We start from the raw sequence: 25,132 nt of genomic DNA on the forward strand, positions 1-25,132 counted from the left end.
CATAATTTGTAATAAACATTACTGGTCCACTGTTGACACGAATTTCGGTCCCACGAATCATTCGAGATTCACACAGGAAATAATGCTCAGTAGGCTTCTTCACGACATTGGTGTCACATCTTGACTCCACAATTCAAGTCCGGCTGGCAAACACGTTGATCTGTTGCGCATCATGTCACAATTCGAAATTGTTAGTCGTCATGCTTACGTTAATTCTTGTTTGTTACTGAATTCGGTTAACAAGGTGACCGTGAGAGCGGTTCCCGCCTTGTAGCATTTACGGGTGCAAACAGGAATATATTCCTCTATTCAGCCTTGTTATATACGGCCCTGCAACCACCTTGATCGAAAGCCTGCTCGCCTATGCCTCATTTACAGCCGCCACGCCAATAAGCCCTGCCCTTTTACGAGTACGAATAACGCACAAACCCGATCGAAGTCGCATCGCTCGTATTGCTCAACGCCAAAACCTCCACAAATAAATTACACGGTCATTTCACACGTAGCCCAAATGAGCGTGAACAGGAGCACACTACGGAAGAGGCACAAGAAACGATCGCTTCAAAGCTTCGGCAAGAAAGCACTCATTGAGTGCCCTGCTCAAGATTCCCGCGCCTAGACTGCCGAACCGATGATCCCGAACAATCTGCATCACAGGCGACGAAGCCCGAATCACCAGTTGTAGAGGACGTGAGAACAAAGCTGACCCGGAACCAATAAAACGCACGATCCCAACACAGACGTTGACAGCAGCCGCGTCCATGCCGCAATCCGTGAGAAAAAAGAAAGAAAACCAAATTTGTTGTAGTCACCCGCGTCGTCCCAATCTCCATTGTGCGGGCGCGCGGAGCTTCACGTGCTAGGCCTAATGTAGCGCGAAAAGCGATCACATCGCCCGAATCGGGAGGTACGCAACTCGAAAAGCAGTGCCCAGAACAGCGACTGCCGTAGCCGCACCAGTGCTGCTGCGCCCGCGATGTCACCGCCGCATGCCGCGCCAATTTGTGACTGATACGAAACAATCACGCTCGTCCATGACCTAATGAAAAAAACGCTACCCGCAAGCACGCGGTTAAGCCTAACAAAAGCCTGCGCGCCACCCGATTGGCCGATGCCCGAAACCGCCGTTTGTACGGGCGTCCTCGATTGGTCGCGCCGGCTGGGCTCTCCCGTGACGCGCGCGCCCATTGGCTGCGTACTTGTGCGCCTGCTGCTAGGCCTACTTCGTCCTTTTGTTTGGGGCTGGCAAACCCCCTTCGCGTGGAAAACGCGGTCGCGACGCTGCTGTTCTGCCACCAGCCACGCTTTCCGAAAACATCGCGCATCGCGCGCTGCACCAGCGCGAACCTGGATGAGCGTACAACACTCGGAGAGTGCCGGCATTTATCAAATTGTACCGAAAGTGATAGCAGAGACTCATAAAGAATGGCGGGAAAGGTTGGCAGCTTTTGAATTGGAGCCGTCGAGGAGCGCAGAAAAATCATTTTCAGCACTGAAAACGAACTTAAGAGTGATCGGCCAGGAAAAAACGGACGGAGAAGAGCGCGCAGTGGATAAGGGAACGTTTTACTCACCCATTTATCTCCTTGGTTGGGATTTTTATACGGTAAATTACCCTCGTATTACCATCAAAGCGTCGCCGCACTACATCTAATCTATTGTGTACACTCTCTCTACCAGACGTTTGCGTCACTGCTGTAGCAGTGGAGCTGGTGGCGCTACCTAGCGGCGCCTTTCTGCCGATTGGCGTCGTCCCCCTCAACGCGCGTGTTTCTGCCGAGGTGCGTGCGTACAACTCAAAACATTGGTTGTGAGGGGCTTTGCGAGGTAAGTTTTGAGTCGACTTATCGCGTTCTCTTGGGACACTCGCAATGGCTGCTCACATCTTGCGGAGTACCATTCCACAACGCCGTTGAAATATTTTGCGAACTGAACATTCCGTGTTGGGAACTTGAAATAAATGCCGAGTTTCCATTCTCTTGGCAAGCTTTCGCGCGGCGCCTTGTCAAAGCACCGGAGTGGTCGCATTTGACCTTATGAGCTGCATATCGTTATTTCTGGACGTGACGCTACACACCGCTTGAAATGCAAGTAGTGCTCGGAGTGTAGCGTGAGCTTTCTTCCAAAAAACATGCATGTCTCATGGTAGCAAGGAATCGTCGGCGTATTCATGTTTGATACCGCAGCGTAGTAATTCACGCAACGCCGGCGTTGCGTCGTTGACAAAGTCACATTTTTTCGGGGCAGTGCCAAAGGTGTTTTATGTCGATGAAATGTCAGCCAGTGTTGCAAAGTGAGATGTAGCGACGGCCGTTTCAGATGTCCGAAAGCACCGACGACGATCCATCGAGCCCCGCATCTTCGTTTGGAAGTGCGGGTAAGCTTAGCCCCTCTTCTGCAAGCCAGTCGACAGAGCTTGGAAGTCGGTCACCATCCTCCCCGATTGCGATCTGCTCGTCATTCGGTGCTTCGCCCATTCAGCGAGGTGGGAACACACCGACTGGAGATGTGTTTGACAACGCGGATCCCTGTGAGAAGGACGTGTTTGGTGTTTCCTCACGGGCTAGCACCAGCCTGCCGACTGAGAAGCAGCGAAGGATCCATGGCACCAGAGTGAGTCATTTTGGAAAGTGCGAATAGTTTTCGTGAAAACCTTTCGTTGGGGGACAGTTGCAATATCTGTGCAGTTTCGTACCTGTGTTCGTCTCAGCTTTGCAGCGCTCCTTTTCAAGTACGATTATTTTTGACGGGCATTCTTCACCGAGTTGCTTTGCTAGCACACATATTTAAGTTTAGATGCGCCTTTGCACATAATATACATAGCGAGTTGGTCTGGTGTACCTTTCTGAATTAATGGCGCGTGAGACTTTGTGTCTGTAGCCAGACGGAGGGGTACAATCCCCGAGAATTTTGAGTTTGTACGTGTGTATGCGGACATACAAGCATGCACATAGGTGGACATCATAGGCTGGTAACAGATACGAAGCTTTAAAACAAGAAGAAAGTGACGAGAAATGAACAAAACAATAGTAGACTGATATCCGAAACGGCAAGTGAACTTGGAAATAAAGCATCCATGCATGAAGTTAGCAAACTGTCAAACCACGATAAACTTAAAGGACCTCTGACAGCAAAATTCAAAGCTCGAGATGTTTGTGTTGTTTGACTTTCCTGTATACGTGGGCACTTCTGACCGATTATTAGTGGTGAACGTTGCCTTTAATATATTTTAATTTGGTTTTAAAGTAAGCGTGAGTGCTCATCTGAGTTGGCTGCACCTTGCGACATCCTGGTATGACGTAGATCGAGGCCCTGCATGACGTTCCACGAGTAAAGCAAGTATTGTGGACGTCACAGAACATTTGCAGGGCGCACACAGTACCACGACTGGCACCCGGCGATAGGTAGTTTTCGTGAGGGGACAGGCGCTTAACAGGTTTAACTCATACTCATGCATCCACATTGTTTGAATGTGTACCGTTCGTGGGGCCCCGATTTGAAAACTGCGCTTTCAGCATCACCACAGCTTGAGTGCACGTGATCTTTGGTGCTCCCCCGCATGGGGCTCTACTTTATGATTTTTAGGCGGGTGTTTCGAAGTGACGCTAAAATGGTCACAATTAATGATGCTAGCAATAATTATACGATACATTAGAGTATTTACAATTCAATTTCGGGATTACCAGACACAAAGCAGCAAATTACGGTAAAAAAGCCACAAACAAAAATTTCGCTGTCAGCGGTCCTTTAATAAAGAAACGACAACAGACGAAAGTGACTAACTCAAGATCAAAAATAAAACTTGCTGCGCTAACAAAGCTGATTAACAAAAATGGTAACATAAGGGTATAGAGGCACCAGTAAAAAAGGAAGCAGCATTAGAACAGCCAAAAGAGAACCGTGCAGAGGAAGGGTCAAAATGCATGCACTAAAGGATAACCAGGGTAAAGTTATTAGTAAATTCAATGCAGCAGAAAGCTTCTACTTGAAGCAGTGCAGTTCACAGATAAGTCATCCAGCCCCAGATGAAAACAAATTAGAACAAGAGACTGAAGTTCTATATAATAATGAAAACTAACAGACAGGTGGCAGGTTCCGTCCCTGCCGGCGGCAAGTTATCTTTTTGTCCACTTTACTTCCTTCACCTTTATATCCCAATTATTACAGATAACATCCCCCATACATGGCATTTTTGTCTGTTAGTTCTCATTATTATTGTGTCTAACAAAGAAAAACGAGCCCTTAAAAGTCATCTTCTGAAGTTCTATATAATTACCGATGACGTTGAAAGGCCCCACGGAAAAATGACCGAAGACGGCGCAGCAGTTGATTTAATCAAGGATGGAGGGGATCTTATATTGCAGATACTTGCGGCAGTCTGCACTCTATCTCTAAAAACTTCAAATGTGCTAGTGAGCTGGAAAAATGCGAACATTTATATTGATACACAACAAGGGAAATATTAAAAATTCGAATATTTACAGAAATATTAGCTTACTTTCAGTGTTACACAAAATTTTCATCAAGGTAACTTCAAACAGGATCGGAGCAAAGTCAGACCAATCTAGAGAGCAGGCCGTCTTCATGAATGGGTTCTCCATAATAGATCACAGCCATGTGGTCAGTCAAATAATTGAGGAATCTGCTGAGTACAAAGTTCTTTATATCGCTTTTATGGGCTATAAAAATGCATTCGATTCAGTAGAGATCAAGTCTTAGATGCGTTATGCCACCAAGGGGTACTTGAAAGCTATAAAATACCTTAGCTAACATCTACAGCTACCCTGCTTCTCCACAAGGAAAGCAATAAAATTGTGATAGAGAAAGTCTCGGAGGAGGAGATTCAGTCTCTCTAGTGCCGCTGACTGCGTGCCTAGAAGAGGTATTCAAATAACGGTACTGGGAAGAAATGGGAATAAATATTTTCATGTGGTCGTGACGGTGAAGTTGGTGGACTGTGTAAAAGATGAAGCTCTTTACGGGCCGAACTTGGGCCCAGAAAATAAAGTGACTCTCTCTGTACAGTCGAGTAACAATGACAAGAAAATGATAGTGTCGTCGGTGGAACACGTTAAATTTATATGTGAGTCAGTGAACATGCCAGTGTTTTCGCTGATGCTAGCAATAGCTCCGTAACAAACTCATGTCGTGTGCGCAATCTTATCAGAATCACCTGAAATGATTGAGGAGTTGCTTGCATCTAGTGGCGTGGCCTGCGATGAGCGATGGTAACTGCTTTTGTGTGCAAAACCCAATCCCACTACAATAAAGAAATAAGCGCAAGTGCCAATATTGACTGAGGATATCTGAGCAACCTAATGTTTGCAGGTGACAGTACTCTCAGCAATGATGGCGACGCACTATAAAAAGTTTTTGAAGACTTATGTTGAATTCGAATGGCGGAGTCGGAGCAAGTTTTTCTGCTTGCTTTAGAGCAAGCTTGTTCTGCTGAGAGAGCCGGAGTGGATTCAGAGCGGGAGTCACTCCGTGGAGCGGGAATGGTTGCTCCACCAAAATCAGTGGAGTGCACCAGAACTCTGCGTGACGCACTTCCTTTAACACGCTTGCCTGCTTGGGGGCGCCGCCGGTAGTTGTGTGTTTTGGTGGTAATGCCGGATGACGTGGACGGCTTGGCAAATCGTGCAGCATCGCTTCCGCTGCTTGGTAGCGACACCTCCGAGTCTGAGAGCTCCACTTCTTGCACGAGCTATTCATTGGATAGTGACAGCCATGCCAAAATTGCCGTGTAAGAGTGTGAGATTTCGACAGAATTCAATAGCGGAAGAGAATAACTACACGCAAGGTGTTCTGGGCAACTTGGTGTCCTAAAGATAGAGCTTCCGCATCTGCCTTGCTCCAGCAGCGCGGGTTGCGTTTCAGTCATGTACTTAGAGGCCAGAGTCGTTGTTTGCTCTTGGAGTCCGTCTACTGCTCTGAATCTGCCATTAGAATTCGACATCAAACTGAAAAAGAATTGAAGTAAGGTTTAAAATGAATATGCCGAAGACAAAGCCTGGCAAGAGAAAAGAAATTTGTGATTGGCAACCAACCCATGGAGTCTGTACAATAACATGTATGCCTAGCTCATGAAAAGGAAATTCACTGAAGGATAAAGATGTGCTGGAGCGCATATGGCAGTCGATCTGCTGCTGTTTCTGAAGGCCCGAACACACTAGCAGAAAAACTCACGTGGCACGCCGGCGGTGGCAAAATGCGAGCCTCCAAAGCTGCCGCGCAGCGGCTATGCGTTAGCCGTGTTCGTCCCCAACACTCGCGTGCTTTTACTAGCACGTAGAACATACGATGTGCGGTGCGATTCGGACATTATGTGGAAAATGACGGTGACGGCATAAACTACCCGAAGGTGCCCGTATAGTTGCTATCTGGATAAAAACAAAGGACGAGGAGAAAAGGAAGTTACGGGCACCCGTGTCGTTCACTTTGTTTTTCAACATGGATTTCCAACTCGCCCAGTGTTTATTACTTTTAAGAGGGGACTCTGCAATCTTTTGCGGCAGGTGACTGCGACGCCTGAGGAGATAAGCAAGCTGAGTGCATTGCTGTGCAACCAGGTGCCTGCTGAGCTGAACAACCGCCAGGTGCTGAGCCAGCACTTCTCCCAATTTGGCCGGCTCGAGCATGTCACCTGCGACCTCAAGCGCAAGTTTGCTACCATTTATTTCAGCGACCATGTGAGTCTACGTGATTTTTGTTGGTTGCATGAGTTCTGTTGCAATCTGCTTGACTCTTGCATACAAAAAGATATGTTGCAGTCTGCACGTTTTCGCTGTTTGGACCACACTTTAATCTGTTTCAGAGATGTCTTTATAATCTGGCATCGAGTTTTTAAATCTGATGCTGCATTTGTTAGGGCGTTTAGAGTATCTAGTTAAGCTTGTTCATCATTCATTGTACAACAAGGAAACAGTGCAGGGAAGCACGAAGTTCTTATACTCGGCGACAACTTATCTTGGCATTGGAGCGAAGGCTACGGAGGCGGGGCATCCGCACATTTGTGTTACTACGCAAGTAGTTCGGCATCTTGCAGCCGATTTCAGTTCCAGTTTCGGTTTCGCTTGCTCGCATCGCTAGAGCGTTTAGCACCACGTCTACATGCAGAATGGGAACATCAGTGTGCGTAGATGCATCTACCTACTGTACTGTATATTGTCACAGAGTTGTTACGTTGACGAAGGCAGTAGTGGGTGTGTCGAAGATGAAACTCTTTATTTGGCCAAATTTGTGGGCGGGAAACGAGTCAGTCAGAGCGTCGTCCGTCAATAATTCTGACAAGTCGTAAAGCGTGTCGGCTTTTATACATGTTCTATCGAATGTTTCAGTGTTATCGCTGGTGGCCACGTAATCTCTGACTATTCGCGTACCGCGCGCAATCTTAACAGAAAGATCTAAAACAACCGTGGCGCTTCTGGAACATCGCATCGCGGTCTGCGCGGAGCATTCCAAACAGTCTTTGCGGGTGAAGCCCGAAGACAACAACATAAGACACATGGGAATATGATGAACGCCACCAAGCGCACACCGCAACCTGAATACGGCGTTTGCTAGATTGTAACGCGATCACAATTGTAACGCGAGGGGCGACTTTAGTAGCAAAAATTTGGAGAAAAAGCTCGCATTGTATTCGAATAAATACGGAATGCAAGTACCATGATGCCGCTGAATTGGGTTTAGATTTAAAGAGAGCTCACGCTTAATTAAAAAGAGACTGACGCAGAATATTTTATCAAGCTTCGCTGGTCACACACCTTCACAGAGCGTAGTTTTTCGGCCGTAGGTATTTCATTGCGCATGAAGTAGCTGTGCACTTTGCGCCGCAATGCTGCCAACGCAAACGTGTAATAGCACAGCAGCCGCGTCTTGCCGGTGATGCGCTTATCAGTATAAGCGTATCAAGGCTGAAGCAGAGCTTCAGCCTTGATACGCTTAACTGTTCGCTCACTCACTCCGGTGAGCTCGGCGACAGTCCGGCACACTGCATTTGCAGACAAGTCACGCTGACGGCGCCTCACTCCAGCGATGACATTGCAGATAACTTGCGTGGTCTGGTTTGATAGCCACTTTCTGTCACATTTAGAGTACAGCTTCTTCGGAGAACGAAACGGCGAGTTGGCGGCCGCACACGGTTCAGGCCAACGATTCAGGGGGCATCGCGGACGCCATGTTTACTGAGACTCTGAGAGAGCAGGCGTGAGAAAAATGTGGTGCAGGCGTGAGGAAAACGTGGTGCTGTCCAAAAAATAAAGACAGAAACAAACTTGAAGTTTACAATAACATTTTTTCACGAATGGCTTCCCATACTCGTTCTCTTTTTATAATGAAGAAATCTTTATTTATTCGAGCTAGGTAACTTTTAGAATTAGAAAATAAATATCGGTACTATTCCTTGGCGCGCGCGCATGCAGGCACTTTGGTTCTGTAGCTTCCACAGTGGTGCCAAGAAAAGTTGTCGCGGAGTATAGTGCTCCTCTGTGTCTTCATCAGTTTGCTGCACATTTCCCCCTGCCGACATAAAATCGTATATATCGACACGTGTTCTTGTTTATCTTTTTTTCCCCGTTTCCTATTGGCTAAAACTGTTAGTGTTGTCACTTGATGCAAGACACATCTTTATTTGTCTGAACCTGCTCAACTGTTATCTTCATGACCAAATGTATAATGCAGTCGCAATGTGGTGTGGTGTTTTTTTGGAATGTGCACAAGCACTGGCAATAACGCTGGATTTACTACAATTCATGAAAGTAAACAGCTTAGAGTGCAACGTTCCTGAGGAACATTTCTCTGAGTGGTAGTGTTTTGTTTAAAGATGGTCCATTTTGGAAGCACCCTTTCATTGGCAAGCAGCACACTGATACTGTTGTCTGCTGCTTCTCATAGCCTGCCATTTTCAGCTTGATCTCTTCGGCACCCTTTTAGTTTACCGTGTATGCCACGGGCATGTTGTAGAGCACCGGTGTCTGGTTGGCGTTTTGTGATCTGCCGCAGTTGATAGCCCTTTTGCTCTTTGATAGCTGCAGTTCATAGACCTTCCGAGTTTTTTGATGACATAGCTCTGGAATGTGATGAGCTTCTCCTTGAAGTGGCTGGGTAGTTTCTGGCACAAAAACGTTAGTTGTATGAGGCTGAAGGCAAAATGTTTCGGGAAATACATTGCCCAGCCTTTGATGGCCTCGATATTGGTTTGTGACCTCCCTCTCCTTCACCTGGGCGTGCCCACTTCTCCCTGGGCCCTAATGAAGTCTTCTTCCACGTCATGTTGTCGAGACTTCTGTTCTCCGGTGAAAACCATTTGGGTTGCTGTGCACTTAAAATACCCATTCCATTGTTTCAGCCCCTAAACAACTTCCGATATTTTTTTAACATTTCAAGAAAACGCGCGCACCAAGTTCAGAATGCCATCGTAATCAACAATGCCAAATGTGGCAGCACTACGCCCTGCGGGCGCACCACAATATAGAAAAACAGTCCAGTGCTCTTCTCTGGGCCTTTGCCTTATCGCCAGCGCTCGTCACCAACAGAAGAACCTGTTCGTCTGTTAGTGGGTATATGCGCACCTTGCTCTTCCTCTTCGCATGGCAAGGAGGAGAGACCAGTCAACGAATGGATGATAGGGAAGGAAAGAGTAAAATCAACGCGGGTTGCGTTTCGATCATCAAACGCTGATAGCTACACAAACATGGCGCCATTTCAAAAAGTTCTTGCAGCTACATGCTTGTTGTAGACTCGATCACAACTAAATTTCAGCTTCTGAATGTTTTAGGGGACCTTTAAAGGTCACAGTGTGGTGCCAGCTGGCAGTTGTGCGACAAGTTTCGACATTTTGCATTCATTGAAGTGAAGGGAGAGCAGCGTCATATTGCTCTTAACAGTAGATGATGTTTCAGCAGCAAGCTGTGGCAGCAGAACATGCTGTTATTTTGGCTTTACATGTGCCGTACAGTCACTGTGTCGACGGCTTCATTGGTATGGCACCAAATTGTAGATGCAGTTTCTGGCCCTTGGGTTCCACAGATTTGATGTTTTTGTTGAAATTACTTTTTTTTAAAGCTGCCCTATTATTTGGAAATTTCCTGCAGCACCTTCTGTGCAAAGACAGCATCTGCTGGTGGCTATGCTTTACATAAAAAGCAGAGTTTCAGTTAATGAACTCTCGATGTCACAATTTATAGCATTGCCAATTGTGTGTACCTTGTTATATCGCGGTTTACATTGTTATATCGAGGAGCCATGTAGTGCTGCCAACTCACTTCTATTGTCACTAAGAAGCTTTCCAGTAAGGCTTAGTTAAGAAATGCTATGGGAAATCCTTTTCTAGCCAACTCAACAGTGTGATTGTTCTGTACATCGAAATGGGCTTTTCCGGACTCCTGTTTCGAGTTTTGATTTTACTTAATGTAGGTTGCAACGCATTCTCTGTAGCAAGTTCTTGTAATCACGCAACATTGTCCTCTTTCAGCATTCTGCTGCCTTGGCAAAGAAAAGAGGGACGACCATCAGCAAGCAGTTTCCCCCGGTGCAAATCTTCTGGTGTGCAAAGAAGTGGCCTTCTGGTAAGAGCCGTTTGCCACTTTTTCATGCTAGAGTTGCAATTCTACCAAAGCCATTCTCATGCCTCGAGCATTTGCTGGCGATGTACACACAAATTTACAGCTGCATAGGGGTCAGCACATGAGAGAGGCTTTTTGAGCAATCTGGCTAGCTACAAAAAATGGACTCTTTAGCATTTTCAGGAGAGGATATATAAAATGCTTTATGCTCTGGCAACACTGGGTGCATCTGCCATTTTGAGTTCGGCACAGTTGCCTGCTAGTGCCTCCATTAGTAGAGGCCACGGACAGGCTGAGTGGAAGTCGTTTTTGGAACTTTCCGGCCCAACCGTCAATCGATTGTTCCTTTCAACAATCAACACCAAGGGGTCAGCGGACCTTACTACAGTCAAATCTCGTTACAACGAACACCACATTAACGAACATTTCAAATTAACGAACTTTTAAGAAATCCCGTGCCGACTGCTTATAGTTTCAATGTAAAAATATTTCACTACTACGAACTTCAGAATAACGAACATTTCAGAATAACGACCGTTATTTAATTCCCGTGTAATCTTAACAACACCTCAGTACTACGAACTTATATCCCGAAATGCGAGGATTCTTCGATTTCAGTGTATCGGTCATGGCAGTCGGAGCTGTAAGGTAGCAGACGACGCAGCGCGAAGAGCGGATGCCCTCCCGCTAAAACCTGTGATGGCACGGGAGGAGAAAGACGCGGGCGGAGAACTTTTTTTTTCCCCTTCGTTGCGGAATGGTTGCGGAGGCGACAACGCATCAGGTTTTGTAAAGGCCCAACTGCATGCATAGCACGCGACTTTCGAGCGAAGGCGGCTGCGACAAACGGGCTTCGTCGCGCTGCTCGATTGAAAACTATTGCGCGCACGCAGGCAAATTACGAAAAAGAATTACAGAGTAGATGAATGACAACATGCCAAATTTATTAATGTCTTGTTTGAGATAAAGATGCCATAAAAGCGTTTCGGGACTTCCTTTTTTCGCAATCTTATGTTTAACCGCGGCAGTAGTATCTGCTGTGATCCCATGGGGCGCCCGGAAGCGTACGCTGCCTACGCTACGTCGCACTTTGCAAACTGCGTTATGTTGGGGTTAGTCCACGAGGCGCATTTCGACAACGTTTCCTCTTGCTGTCATAGAATGTTTAAGAAAAGCCGCAGCGCCTCACATCGTTGCTTCGCAGGGAGAAGGGCTACCTCACACTACGACGATGTTGACATTGCAGCAAGCTACCACCAATGCAGCAAGCTACCACCAAAACATCAAAACGAACCGTCGATCATAAATAACGACAAAATACGGCCGCTGCCTCGCTCTCCGCGTGAGATGGGGCTGTAAAGAAGGTAGTCTATAACTTGCATTCCTTGAAGTACGCGCCGATTGGAAGCATCACGAGCAAATTGCAACCGAAGCAAGGGTCAGAGATGCTGCCATGTTGTTGGATATCGTCATGCTCACTTCCGGGCGACAAGCGATGTTTTCTGGCTTTCCAGAAACCTGGGATGCCTTTCGTGCTTTTCGCGCTTGGCCAGTGGTCAGAACGATGGTCCGTTCGCGTTATCAGCGCGATTAGCCAGCCGTGTGGAATCGGAAATAGCATCGTTTCGCGATTGCACCCCTGCGACAAGCGACGGCGATGGATGGCCCTCCGCGACAGCAAATCCTGTCGGCCGTCGCTCAAAACTCGCGTGCATGCAGTTGGGCCTTAAAGGATTGCAGCGATGACATGAACGACGATGTCACGGTAGCACCCGAAGATCGCGACGAGTCCGTGTCGGCCACAGATGCGTTGGACTACTTGAGGAAACTCCGCATATTCATAGAAAAAAGCGGAACAGCGACCGAAGCGGCGGATAAAAATGCGGACGGTCTAGAATCGTTCGTGACGCAGAGTTTGTGCTGCACCCGTCAAAAAACGATCACGGACTATTTCAAATAAACGTGCCTTGTCTGACGTTCACGTGTGCATTGTTGTGAGAAACGAGTTCAAGGACGTACCGTTGCAAAGGTAGGACGTTTGCGTTACTGAAATTCTATTGTTATGGTAAATTTTTGGGCTTTCACTATAACGACCTTTCAGAATAACGAACATTTTTCCGCGGTCCCCTGAAGTTCGTTATATCGAGATTTCACTGTACACTGCCACAAACTAACGAGGACATGTTGGTGCTTTACGCACTTAAAGGAGCGTTTACGCACTTAAAGGGTGAGCTCTGTGTTCAGTTCCCCTTGTGTTTAATTTGTGCATTTATTTTCTGAATTTTCATGCTGAAACTGGATATAACGAAAACCTGTTTATAACCAGTATTTTCGGGAATTTGTCAATTTCGTTGTATCCAGGTTTAAAGGCCAACTCTGGCGATTTTTTTGCCATGTCAAAGTAATGGTGCTTTTATGTTCCTGAGACGCTCCTGTTACGGGCCCGATAGCAGAAATACTCGGCAAATTGGAGAATAATTTTAAATAAGCAAAAAAGCGCAACACCGAAACCGAAACCCAACCGAGTGTACTGTCTACGTATGACGTAGACGTTGTTACGAACGAACCGGAAGTCGTGCAAGGCATGCCGGTCACGCCGGCGCGGAGTATGAAAACTGTGACAGCTGGGACGACCAGCGAAGCGCCGGCCAAACCAACGCTGTCTGTCGCCTTGTGCACAGCAGACGCTCGCTGTAGCGGCCTAAGCGCCGAAGTTAGCAGTGCCCTCGGCTGCGTCACTTCCGCCGCCTTGCCAACACTGACGTCACAGACGCAATGTTGCCAATAATTGTGGGAAGCCAGGAGGGCGTTTGCAGACAATCTTTGAAATTCATTTGCAAACAATCTACGCATGTCTCAAGCCTGTAATTTGGCATAAATGACGGAAACGTGCAAAGGAACGTACCCAGCGAATTTCACTGAGATCCATCGACCTCGAAAAATCGCCGGAGTTGGCCTTTAACTGTACATGTTACGTGGGCATGTACCTGGATGCAGACTTTTCTGTTGATATACTTTTTCGCCAGTAGAAGCCCTCGTGCCCTTGCGCAGGTGGCACATCAGAGAGCACAGCCAGCTCGACCAGAGAGGCTCCCAAACAGCGTGTTTCCAAGAGGAGTGCATCACGACGCGGCCACTCCCAGCCTGAACCCAAGCAGGCAGCAACCCTGCACGTCAAGGCTAAGGAGGCTGCTGTTGAGGTCAAGACACAAGCAGGTAACTGAACGGGGATTATTGCCCTTGAAGCTGCGCCAATAGTTTAGAATATTTTCACATTTGTGAAGCAGCACAAAGTGATTTAAGAGGGGCACACAGCACTTCAAAGTTCAAAGTTCTCAAAGTTCAGATCCCTTTTGGTGGAACTTGCTGAGTTTACATATGTTTGTGTGCCGATTTCAAATATGCAAATATTTTTGTAGTCCAATGTGTGGTCTTTAAAATGTCAAACATTTCATGTGTTTTCTTGGGAGCAACAGTCAGCCTAAACTGAGAGAGTTACAAAGTAAATCAGTACTATATCAGAATAATCTGGAACAAGAACTGTATAGGATACAGAAAAATTTCAATGGATGTTTTTAAGCCAATTGGAAGAAAAGTTATGGTATAATAAACACTTGTGAGCTGAAACCCCAGCTTGACATGAGCGAATGTTCAACATACTGTAACTTTTGTAGAAAGGGGAAGCCAAGGTGAGAGGATAAGAAGAAACGCCCCTTGCACGACCAACACAGTAGCCCCCAAGGAAGGGACTGAACCGGTCTTTAAAGGGAAAATAAAGGCAAATATTAAGTCGACATTGATTGTTGAAATAACGGTCCAGAAACCTCGTAGTGCTACTTCTGTGCCAAGGAAGTGCTCATTTTGAAATAAAATCACGTTTTAGTGGTCTGCATCGTGTTAGTGCACTTCAAATCACCCACCTGAAAGCGGTGTTTCTCACGTCACTGCTGCCATGCCCAACCTTGCCCGCCTTTACTGCGCGGTGGCGTGCACTGGCGGCGTGCGCCATTCGGGTATCCGGCAACATCACATGCATGTGGCATTTTGTAGAACTTTCTGCCAGAGTGACTTTCACCAGCGCGCAAAACATAAGCGGCAGTACGTGATACCGAAACTACCACTGAGACGCGACCGCGTGAGCGAAGCAGCGTGCCGGGCGAAGCGCAGTTCGGGGAGAATGGAACCCTTGAACCACGCGCGCCGTTCCCCATGGCAACGCTAAAGAGGTTCTTTTTTCCATGAATCAAACAGAAACGAGCAAGCAGCATTTTATTACGTCTCTTGATGTACGGAAGGTTCTTTTTTTATTCCAGCTAGTTTGATTACGAGTGATTAATTGTAGTCGAACATTCTCATGTCATCGGGATCATTTACAAATAATGCCGCTCGTGGCGCTCATCGTGTGATACATTTAGCTTAATTTCTCGGTAAGTAGGGCACTGCTGTTGATAATATTGCCGTTTTAGACGTTGCCATACATTGAGCTTTCATTCTGACATAAATTGTTATTTGCCGTTAGTGTCCCTTTAACACTTTGAGGGTTTACACCGTACATATAAGGCACCACCTAACAGGCACCTAAAGGCCATACATGTACGTCATTGCCTGTATGTTTAAAGTGCGCGTCTTTTTCGATCATTTCTCTTGCTTGGCAAGTGCTGCCACACTTTGGGAACACAGTCGACTCTCGTTAATACGAAGTTTATGGGGACCACTAAAAACTTCAAATTAAACGAACTTCCAATTAACCACAGTGAACAAAAAGGACATTTACAGTTAAACACCGTTGATATGTTCAAACTTAGTATGATTTCCCGACTCCTATGCTCACAATCGCGAAAATTTAAAATAACCCAATAGAGCTGTGTGTAATACATTCGGTTAATTAATACGTTCCCGGAAAATACTATTATTCAGCAGCAACATTAGCACTGCGGAAAACTGCGGTCGTATGATACGTTTTTTAGCCAGAAACTGTCATTCAGGTGCGCAAGAAGGGTCCTCTCGTGTACTTGTGAAGTGCGAAGTGGAAGACAGCTGCAGCGCGGCGACGGTGGCTTCTTCGCAGTGCCTTTGCCCCTCCGCGCTTTCTCTGCTTTGCTCAGTTGTCCCCTCCGCGTCTTCTCCGAATTGCTCGATCGCCACTCTCTGTCAACCACACACCGACCCGAAGGCAGGTGGCGACGCTGGCCGTCAAAATCATCAGACAGCTCCCCCCCCCCCCCCCCCCCCCAAAAAAAGTCTTTTTTGCAGCACTTGGCACAATTTGGCTGAGCATTGCAAATCCTTCATCCGTAGCACGGTACATTTTTGTTCAGACCCTGTGGCTGCAACAACAGCCTGGGAAACTAACAATGCGGCTGTCGCTCCTCCAGTCCTCCACGGTTCGGTATGAGACCTGCGGAAACGCACATGTTACCGCCGCATCGCCGCTGCTGCACAACATGCCGCGAAAGCAACGCCGCCGTTGTGCCCAGTGCATATGGCCGATAATTTCCCCCACACTTTTCTCGTGGAGCGTGTTCGTTTTCGGGTTGCTCCGCCCATCGGCGGCGGCGGCAGCATTGGCATCTTCAAACCGCGCGGCTCCATTCCCACAGCACCAGCAACGTGAGCTGTGATCTCGGCATTGATTCAGTCAGAAACAGCTACGTCGTTATCTGCACCGATGAAGTCGCTCGCTGTGCTCCCGTCCGATATGGCACCCGGAAACATAATAAGTCGCAAAATTCACTGGCGCACCGTATGCCGTAGTCAGCGGTCATGACTCACCCAAAGTCACCTGGCACCAAGGCCCGCAAGGAAACGGTGCGCTACTGTGCTTTACTTGACGTCGCTCCAAGCACCGGTCATCATTTTTATCGCTACGAGCAGAACAATGTTTAGTTCGACTTCCGAATAACGATTTATCAAGAACAAAGTGAGAAGTACACAAGTCCACATGTTGGCAATAGCGATGACACTTGTGGCTTTGTAGAAGGCAGCCGGTGCTTTAGCGAGAAATGCGAAAAAAAGCGTAGCCTCTGAGATGGGTGTTATAAAACCGAAAACACCAAAAATACGTCACGAGATTGCGCATCTCGAAGGCCATGCTTTTCGTGCCCGCATGCCATCATGCGCGAACAAAAAAGGAAGGGAATGCAAACATTACAACGAGGCTGCCGAGTCACTTCGCATTCTCATTTTGGGGCCCTCGGCAATCAGCCTCTTTGAAAAACACTATGCCTGCACGTTAAAACCTGCGGATCGCGCATCAAATGTACCGGTGCACTGACATGCGCTGCGCAACGAACTAGATCAACACAATGGAATAACACTGCCTTTTCGTCACCTGCGCGCGACGAGGGATCGGAACTTGTTAGAACGCGGCCGAAAAATGGTAAATATTTGTTAGGAAAAATGCATTTACTGGGCTTCAGCGCGGCGCAGCGTTCGATATAGCGGATGTTTCGCTGTGCGGGAGTTCGATATACGTGCGCACCAGCCCCATACTTTTGCAGGGAAAATTCGAGGGGATTTCTGAGCTGTTCGATATAGCCAATAATTCGATATTGGCCTCGAGGCCCACCACTGGTGACGTGTTTGGCAGGATCTTGACGTGCTTGGTAGGATCACGTGGTCTCAGCGGCCGCGTCGGCTGCTTGTGGAGTGTGGCCGCGTGCTTTGAAACGAGTTTCAAGTACCACGTGCGCTGTGGTCTGTTCAAATACGGAAGTTTTCTCGCATTTTCTGCTCAATTGAAACCATTTTAATGGAGTTGCTGCCTCGGAAGGCGACCAACATGGGGCTCTACCGCTCGGTGCTGCAGTGCCGGGCTTACGCAACGGAGCCCAGTGTCAGCCTGCACCGGTAACCGCGGGACAAGAAACTATGTGAAGCATGGGTTGTAAAGCTAAGAACCGGCAAGTAGCCATTGGCTACGAGTCTTGTGTGCAACAAGCACTTCCGCGACGAAGACTTTCGTTACTGCGTCGGGCTTGCGATGTTCAGTGAGTAGCAGACAGCGTGCACTGAGACGATGGCTCACGCGGAGGCATTGCCTCCGTGACCGATCACGGAGGCAATGCAAAGCGACCTGACGTTGAATATGTCATCATGTGACGTCATAATGACGTCACGTATTGGTGATCTGTGACGCCATGATGACGTCATATGATAATGCCATCACCGATCATGGAGGCAATGCAAAGGGACCACGTCGTGTGAATACGTCATCATGTGACATCACGTTATGTCACGTCATGGTGATGTCATATTGAAGTTACAACTTTAGGAGGTCTGTGACGTCATGATGACGTCATATGTTGACCTCATCACGTGACGATTATTTCTGGCGTCACTCGTCTTGAAGCCGCGACGGTCAATCTTCCCGTTCGAAGAGGCATCTGGCTTTCGCCTTCATAAGCTACGCGACGTTTGCTAGTTGCTAGTAGACGTACATAGCGAGAGAGTCAAATGCTGCGGCTGTGTGCTGCATTTATGTTGGCAATAACATTTTTTCAGTCAAGCTAGCGTTCCCCTGACGGAAACACTATGTCCCAAATTTATTTCTGTCACTCTAAAACTGACGTTGGGCCTCTCCAACCCCGTATATTTTCTTGGGGCCTCATTTATACGCGGGAAAGGTGCCACCCTGTTGGCGTTAAACACGACACTACTGCCGAAATTGCTGGGGTACTCGTCAAATATTTACTACACTCAAACCTCATTATAACGAAGTTACATCTTACACGAAAATAACTTCGTTATATCCGAAAATTCGTTATAAACGTATATTCCTGACAATGTATGTATTGCAAGACTGTTCTTCCTTTACTTCGTTATAACTGATATTTCGTTACAGTTGAACCCGTTTATAACGAACTCGAAAGTGTCGCGAAAAGTGGTCGTTATATCAGTAGTTCGTTGTACATGGACTCGCCCTTAAAAATGTGCACTTAGCGGCCAAGCCGTTTTTTTTTTCTTTGCACTTCTATTAAAGGGCTAACAACCCCTTCGGTGACAAGCTAAGCCTTCTCGCGTCGTGAAGCGACGCCCGCTGCGTGCTCACGAGTGAATTAACCGCCTTTGCAATGAGCTGACACCATTTCACCGAAGCGCGGTACCGCAACGTGGAGCCGATCATCCCTAGCTAGTTGCGTGCAGCGCGTCGCCTACTCGGCTCGCGGAGTCACTGCCGGGCCGCTTGCTGTATGCCGTATGCATGCGTTTGTACGTTCTTAGTGCTTGCTTCACTCCGGACCGTGCACGTGTGCGGCGACTAGCCTCTTCGTTCAACGCGGCGAAAACAAGCATTTTGCAAGCAACGCGCATTCGACGTCTTCGCGATGCTCTCGCGGCCCTGCACGACGATGCGCGGCGCTCTTGAGTTGTCACCTAGTCAAACACGCAGTATATGCTCGCTGTCAGTCGATGTTTCTCGGTGCCCGCGCCGCTCAACAACAGCGAGCTACTTTCGTTTCTACAAAGCGACGCGCACTTTAAAGCGGTCTCGCACGACGCGGCGAACTTGCGAACGGCAACATGGCGCGCTCGTACCACCGTCAATCCGCATGTGTACGGCGTACGCCACACGCGCAGCCGAGCAGATATCTACAGATCACTCTGATAAGGTTGTCGGCTATAAGTCATAATGGCACGTTCATCGACGGCTCACACCTCGCCTTCACTCTTTTCTGATGCTTATCCGTGAAAGCATCGCCGCAGTCGCGCGGAAGTCGTAATCACCGATCGACCGGTCTGTGTCGTTACCGAAAAGACAGACGACATTTTGCGGCACATTGTGGCGTCGATGAGTTTAGGGATGCAGTGAACCTTTTTGCGATGGAAAGTTATCGCGGTTATCACTTCTTGCATTTATGCCTTCTTGCGTTCCAAGGCATTGTTTGGTTCATCGCAGGCGGTCGTAGCTGCAGAGAACGGCGTCAGGAAAGGTTACCGTGCGAAAGCTGACCGCAAGGCTTCATGCTGCCTACTATTTTTTTTTCTCACTGCCATTCTGCCACTGAAGAAACGCCTGGAAAGTGAGCGACCTCGCTCGCAGCGTCCGAAATCTGCATGCGGTGCTCGCCGATCTGGGATATCTTAGTCGCGAGCACCGTGGTCGCGAGTAAACTGGAGCGGGGCACGCGCGAGCGCACGCCTCTGTCACGCTTTAGAAGGAATGTTTTAACTTTTTTTCGCTTCGTATGCGCCATATTTTTACCGCGACCGTGTCTGAAGTGTTCGTTGTAAAAGTAGGAGGCTTTGAAAAATGTTCGCTATATGTGGACGCAGCTTCAATGGTTAGCATAAGAAAATCGTAAGTGCACCCAAATGTGGTCGTTATAACCGATAGATCGTTATAAGGGGGTTCGACTGTACATCCATGTTCGTTATATCGAGGTTTCAGTGTATCTTGTTTTGCGGCTGCTGGTTGCTGCAATAACTTCTATTTTAATCACCGCTATTTCAAGTTCACGTGGGTACTAGTTCACAGCTGACGTTTGCAGAACAAGTCCGGCGAACGTTACTGTATTTTCTGTCTTTTCCTTGACGTTGCATGCTACTACCATGCTCGGTCTCGTAGACTACTTCTCCTTCCACCAGCAATCTCAAAGTGATGAAGCTTTGGTCTATGAATTTGTTGATGACAGAAAGCGGCAAGTTCACTGGAATGCAAATGGAACGATAATTAAGGAGCATTAAAAAAAGGCGTCGCATTTGCTCACGTTTTGTGTGAGCACCAAACGAAACGAATGCACTGAATAAAGAAACAGAAGCAGCGGCATTTGCCCGCTGAGAAGGCCGATCAATACGCTGTGCGAGACAACTTGTCAAATGACATTGAGACCTACACGAATTTAGACCGAAAAAAAAAAAAACTGAATCGTCGGGACGGTACATCACAAAGTTGCCATGCGTACCGAAGCCGTAGTTGTAACGAAATTGTTTTTGAACTGCTCTGATAGTGTCCACGCAGCAGCAGTTGTTTGTGTACTCACAAATTCTTATATTCTGCGGCCTAAAGTTCACAGCGCGGTGCCAAAATGTGCTCGCAGCAAAAGCGAAACCATCAGTACGAGCATACATGCAGACGCTCATACATGCAGAGGCACCGTCAGTCGTCGCGAACCCGTGCGATCGCTGGCTTGAGTCTTCTTTCTGTTATGCTTCGTTTGGTTATACAGGCATTTTACTCTAACGAGATATTTCACATATTTTGCACTCCGCGAGTGACTACCTTTCACGCAAGAAGCCAGTTCAGGTGTCTCCAACGCGGTGACCGCGTGAAGCGGGTGCTCAGTTTTCTGCAGAGAGACAGCAACTGTAGACTATCTTGTGCTTTCTGTTCGTGGAAAATTATTCTTTTGACAGGAAAGAACATATTTCTTTTGGAAAGTACCTGCAGAAATGTCCCGGAGGGCTTCCGCGAGGTGATTTTGTAGAGCGCTGACAGCAAAACCTATGGGGCGCACGCCGGCGGCATCCTTCCTAGCACACAATCTAGGCGCGTCCGATAGAGGGCGACTCCGTAACTCCTTGCCGCCAATATCTGTGTTCTGTATATGCGGGATCGACTGTAGTTTCATTGGACCGAACCATCTCGACGATCTCGGTGTCCATCAGCGCACCACACATTTCTACCGTACTGTCAACGGCAACGTATTCCTTGAAAGGGACGTTGCCGAGAGCTGGCTGGAGACTATCGACTTCAAGCTCACTTGTGTTTGCCTCCCCTGCTGTACAAGACGAATCGTCTTCTGCAGCGCTTGCATTGAAACTGCACGCCCTAAAACAGTTCGCAATGGTTTCATCCTTAACCCGACCCCACGCTCGTGCCAGCATATGGATAGCACTGAGAAGGCTCACGTCATACTGACTTGAGTTGTCCATACACAACAGCATCCGCTCGAGATGATGCTTCCGACACAGTACCTTCACATTTTTTATTCTCCCCTGGTCCATTGGTTGTGACATCGATGTAGTGTTCGCTGGCAGGTAAGCAACGCACATGGCACTCAAGGGCGGCACATTCGTGTGGGCAGTGCACTGGTCGACAAGGAGCAATACCTTGTGCAAGGGTGGAAGTACTGCGCCATTTGCGCCACGCTGCGCCAATCCGCTTCTGCTGCGCCATCCTGCTCCAAAACGCATTATTGCGCCGAAACTGCTCCCAAGTGGTCTTTGGTGCATGGCCTCCGCGATGGGCTCCGGTGTGCTTCCGGAACCGATCACCGAGGCTACGTTTGGCGCCTTTATGTGCCGCTGTCATCCGTGTCATGGCGCGCCTATGTGAGCCTATATCATCATCACATCACTTGGCACGCTCTCGTGACATTGTTGAAGTCGCAAAAAAGCTAGCGAGCCTGTACGGGAGCTAGCTACAAGAAAGTGAGTTGTGCGGCCATGTTTTATGTTTTGATCGTGACGCCGGCGGCAACGGAGTTTTCTGGTGCGCTGCGCGCACGAGGCGATTGCTGTCATCGTGGCCTGGGATTGCGTTGACGCTTCATAATGTCGAAAAAGTTCTATTTACTGCGAATATTTAATTTGATGTGAAGCCATAAGGATAGTGCGAGCAGCTGCCGCGGACGTAAACGCATTTGTTCTATCCGTTTGCGGTCAAATGAAGCCACTACCAACCACGAAACCACTTACAGGACTTCGGTAAGTTGGTTGGACCTATAGTGTACTAGAATAATTTCCTAGTGACGCGTCTGAGAAGGAGCGCGCATGCCCGTTTGTGTAGACGCCACCAGGCGCCGCCACTGCGCCTTTTTCTAGTAGACCGGTCGCTCTCTCGAGACCCCGCTGCGTTTAACGCTCTCCTTCTCCACGCTTGTAGGCGTTCCTTAAGCACCGGACTCTTTGATTGCTGCACAAAAAGACTGCATTTACTATAGTATAGTGTAAAGAAATTTTGTGAAAACCACAGCAACATACTAGTATCGACAACATCGTCTGCTAGCGTAAATGCCACAGACCAGCGGATTCATTGCAGTTCGGGACATCGCCTGCAGCAGTATCTATTCGCATTTTTTTATCATCCACTTGCACAAACCCATCATATGAGTAACTCTGCATGTTTTGCTTCTATTGCGCAATATCTAGCACAACATTTAAATCGCATGCTCATCGCAAACTACACAAAAGTGCTCAGCAACGTCTACGCTGCGTTGCTATGCCAGAAGGCGTACGATGAAATAACGGCCTCGACGGACTCATATTGATGGTGGTAAACTTTTCGTGATTTATTCTCGGTTACAGAAACGCAGCTAAACATGATTATTCCGGCGTTTCCTTACCTCATTTTACGGCGTGCAATGAGACTACATGGAAGCATCCCACATGAAAGCGTCCGGAGAAAAAAAAGTCATCCACCATTTTTTTTTTTTCACAAGAACTACGACGTTGAACGTAGCGTCGCAGGGGACACGCACGAGGCAAGCAGCTGCAAAGCGCGTCTGAACCGGCCCAAACCGGCGCGAACTGGCTCCGTGACTAGAACAAAGCGTACCAACGCCACCAGTGGCGTCTACTGGCATTTGCTTCAACCGGCCTATTGTCCCTGCCTCCTGGACGCGTCACTAGGAAATTATTCTAGTACACTATAGTTGGACCATTTCCGAAACTCATTTTTTTTTTAGTGAGAGCCTGCCTCTCCATGTGCAGAATTTTTTGCATTGTACACAAGCCCTTAGACGTTATACACGCAGCATGTAAACGCGCTCGTGCAGCGAGGAGCTTAAGGCCCGACCACACGTACGCGTTGCAGTGCGTCAACGCGTGACTTTTTGATGCGGTGCCGAGCCCTCTCCCTATGGGGAGAAAGGGTGTGCGGCTACGCGAAGCTGCGCGCCCTCTCTCCCCATAGGGAGAGGGCGCGGCGCCGCGTCAAAATGTCACGCGTTGACGCACTGCAACCCGTACGTGTGGTCGGGCCTTTAGTCTCACCAGTGCGATCGGTCGCGTTGTTCGATTTTGGCTCGTCAGAACTTGCGCTCGGCTCGTGGTCAAGTACGCTGTAGCTCGTACCAACCGCAGCACATGACATGCCGCTCGCCGCAGTTTCTGTGTGGGGCTTGGTATATGAAGTGGCGAGTGAAGAAATATACAAAAAAAGAACAAGATAGACACTTGGAGCGTTTATTACTGAAAAGACGAATGTGATGTAGTACGAAAACAGAACCACGGGACACAAATTGTGCGCTTGCGTCATCAAGTATCATCGCATCTTAAGTACCATATTTGCATGCATATAACGGACGCCAATAATTGACAAATCTTGGAAGGGAACTTGAAGGGAAAAGGTGGAACCGCATGGCGCAATTTTTGGCGCGATTTATGCGCGTTTGGAACGCGCGTGTTTTTTGCCGAACGCCTTCACGAAATCACGCTGTTGCGTCCCGAATGGCTGGATTTCATGCTCGACTGACACGTCGCTGGAGGGGTGCGCGCGTCATTTTGACGAACGCAATCTCAAAATTGCGCCGCCGCGTCTTCCTACTTGAAGTAGAAAAGAAAACGCCTCGCGCGGCACACCGCCCGCTCGTCCGACAAGCGGAGTTTAGGGTGCAGACGCGTGTTCTTTTGGTTTCTTCCAATGCCTCCAGACGACGCTGACCTCCGCGCATTTCGAAGGAACTTTTCGAAGCCGGCGTAGGCTTTCACGAAAATGTAGCAACCCGGCAAACGCGGCGTGAAAACGCCGATGCTAAAAAACGTTTATTACCATTAACGTTTTTCATTTGTCAGCCTAGTCAAGTGTAGCTATTCAGAACATCGCTTATCTCGTTTTCCTGAGTCATTGCTCTATCACAGCTGTGACGTTTTGATGGTAACACGTACGCGTGTGTGTGCATAATATATATATATATATATATATATATATATATATATATACACGGTAAATGTGGTTGGTTCATCAGTATGGAATGTTTTCTAAAATCGTTGGAATTTATTATGTTTACCAGAAATAAAAAAAATTAAGCAACCATGATGATTGATCCTAGAATTCTGCTCCAAAACTAACTTGCATTGCTCCAAAACACACATTTTGGTGCTCCAAAGCTGCTCCAAAACAGCATTATTCCTGCTCCATGAGCTGCTCCAAAACACTCAAGCCCGCTTCCACCCCTGCTTGTGTTTCGGTGACGCAAACTTGCAATCCAGTTTAATCAGCCAATCCTTAAATATGTCTGCCGTCATCCACGCTTTTCTGTCAAATGTGTAGTTGACTGGCAGCATTTTAACACCCTTTAAAACATCTAAGCTTAGTGGCTTTGCCGATTACGAGCAGGTCACATTGCTCAGAGCCAGTCATGTTCGCCGCAATCAGAACAGAAACTCTTTCTTTACTGCGTTTCCCTCCAGCGCAGTCATCGTCCTTGAAGGTCAGCATCTTCTCGGGTAACATTCTGTAAAGAGGTACCGTCTCGTCGGCATTCAAGATATCTTCCGGCCGATATTTGCCCAAGTACTCGCAATGCTTTTCTTCCCTCCACGTAGCACACGTTTTCGTGTTGATGGAAGCCCTTTCTCCACTTACGCTTTTAAACACCATGTCATGACGTTGCTTGAAGCGT

The 25,132-nt window shown here is 47.8% G+C and overlaps 2 protein-coding genes across 4 annotated transcripts in view; one reads left to right on the top strand and one right to left on the bottom strand.

The window, feature by feature from the left end:
* LOC119395697 (high mobility group protein DSP1-like) overlaps positions 1 to 1,710 on the bottom strand; it is a 52,020-nt gene extending 50,310 nt beyond the window's left edge. The window contains 1 exon segment of the mRNA XM_049416751.1: positions 1,575 to 1,710. Within this exon segment, the coding sequence (XP_049272708.1) occupies positions 1,575 to 1,578 (4 nt within the window). The 5' untranslated portion in view covers positions 1,579 to 1,710.
* The window catches only part of LOC119395696 (germinal-center associated nuclear protein), a 182,411-nt gene continuing 158,532 nt past the window's right edge, over positions 1,254 to 25,132 (top strand). Inside the window, exons 1-5 of one of the 3 annotated variants that reach the window (XM_049416750.1) lie at positions 1,254 to 1,437; positions 2,320 to 2,613; positions 6,519 to 6,692; positions 10,475 to 10,568; positions 13,617 to 13,781. In XM_049416750.1, coding sequence (XP_049272707.1) covers positions 1,426 to 1,437; positions 2,320 to 2,613; positions 6,519 to 6,692; positions 10,475 to 10,568; positions 13,617 to 13,781 — 739 coding nt within the window. In that variant the 5' untranslated portion in view covers positions 1,254 to 1,425. Of the gene's footprint in view, positions 1,438 to 1,744; positions 1,828 to 2,304; positions 2,614 to 6,518; positions 6,693 to 10,474; positions 10,569 to 13,616; positions 13,782 to 25,132 lie in introns of those variants that run through there. The other 2 variants (XM_037662704.1, XM_037662705.2) reach the window with 2 other exon arrangements.

Source organism: Rhipicephalus sanguineus, chromosome 6, assembly GCF_013339695.2.
Source record: "Rhipicephalus sanguineus isolate Rsan-2018 chromosome 6, BIME_Rsan_1.4, whole genome shotgun sequence".
Lineage (NCBI taxonomy): Eukaryota > Metazoa > Arthropoda > Arachnida > Ixodida > Ixodidae > Rhipicephalus > Rhipicephalus sanguineus.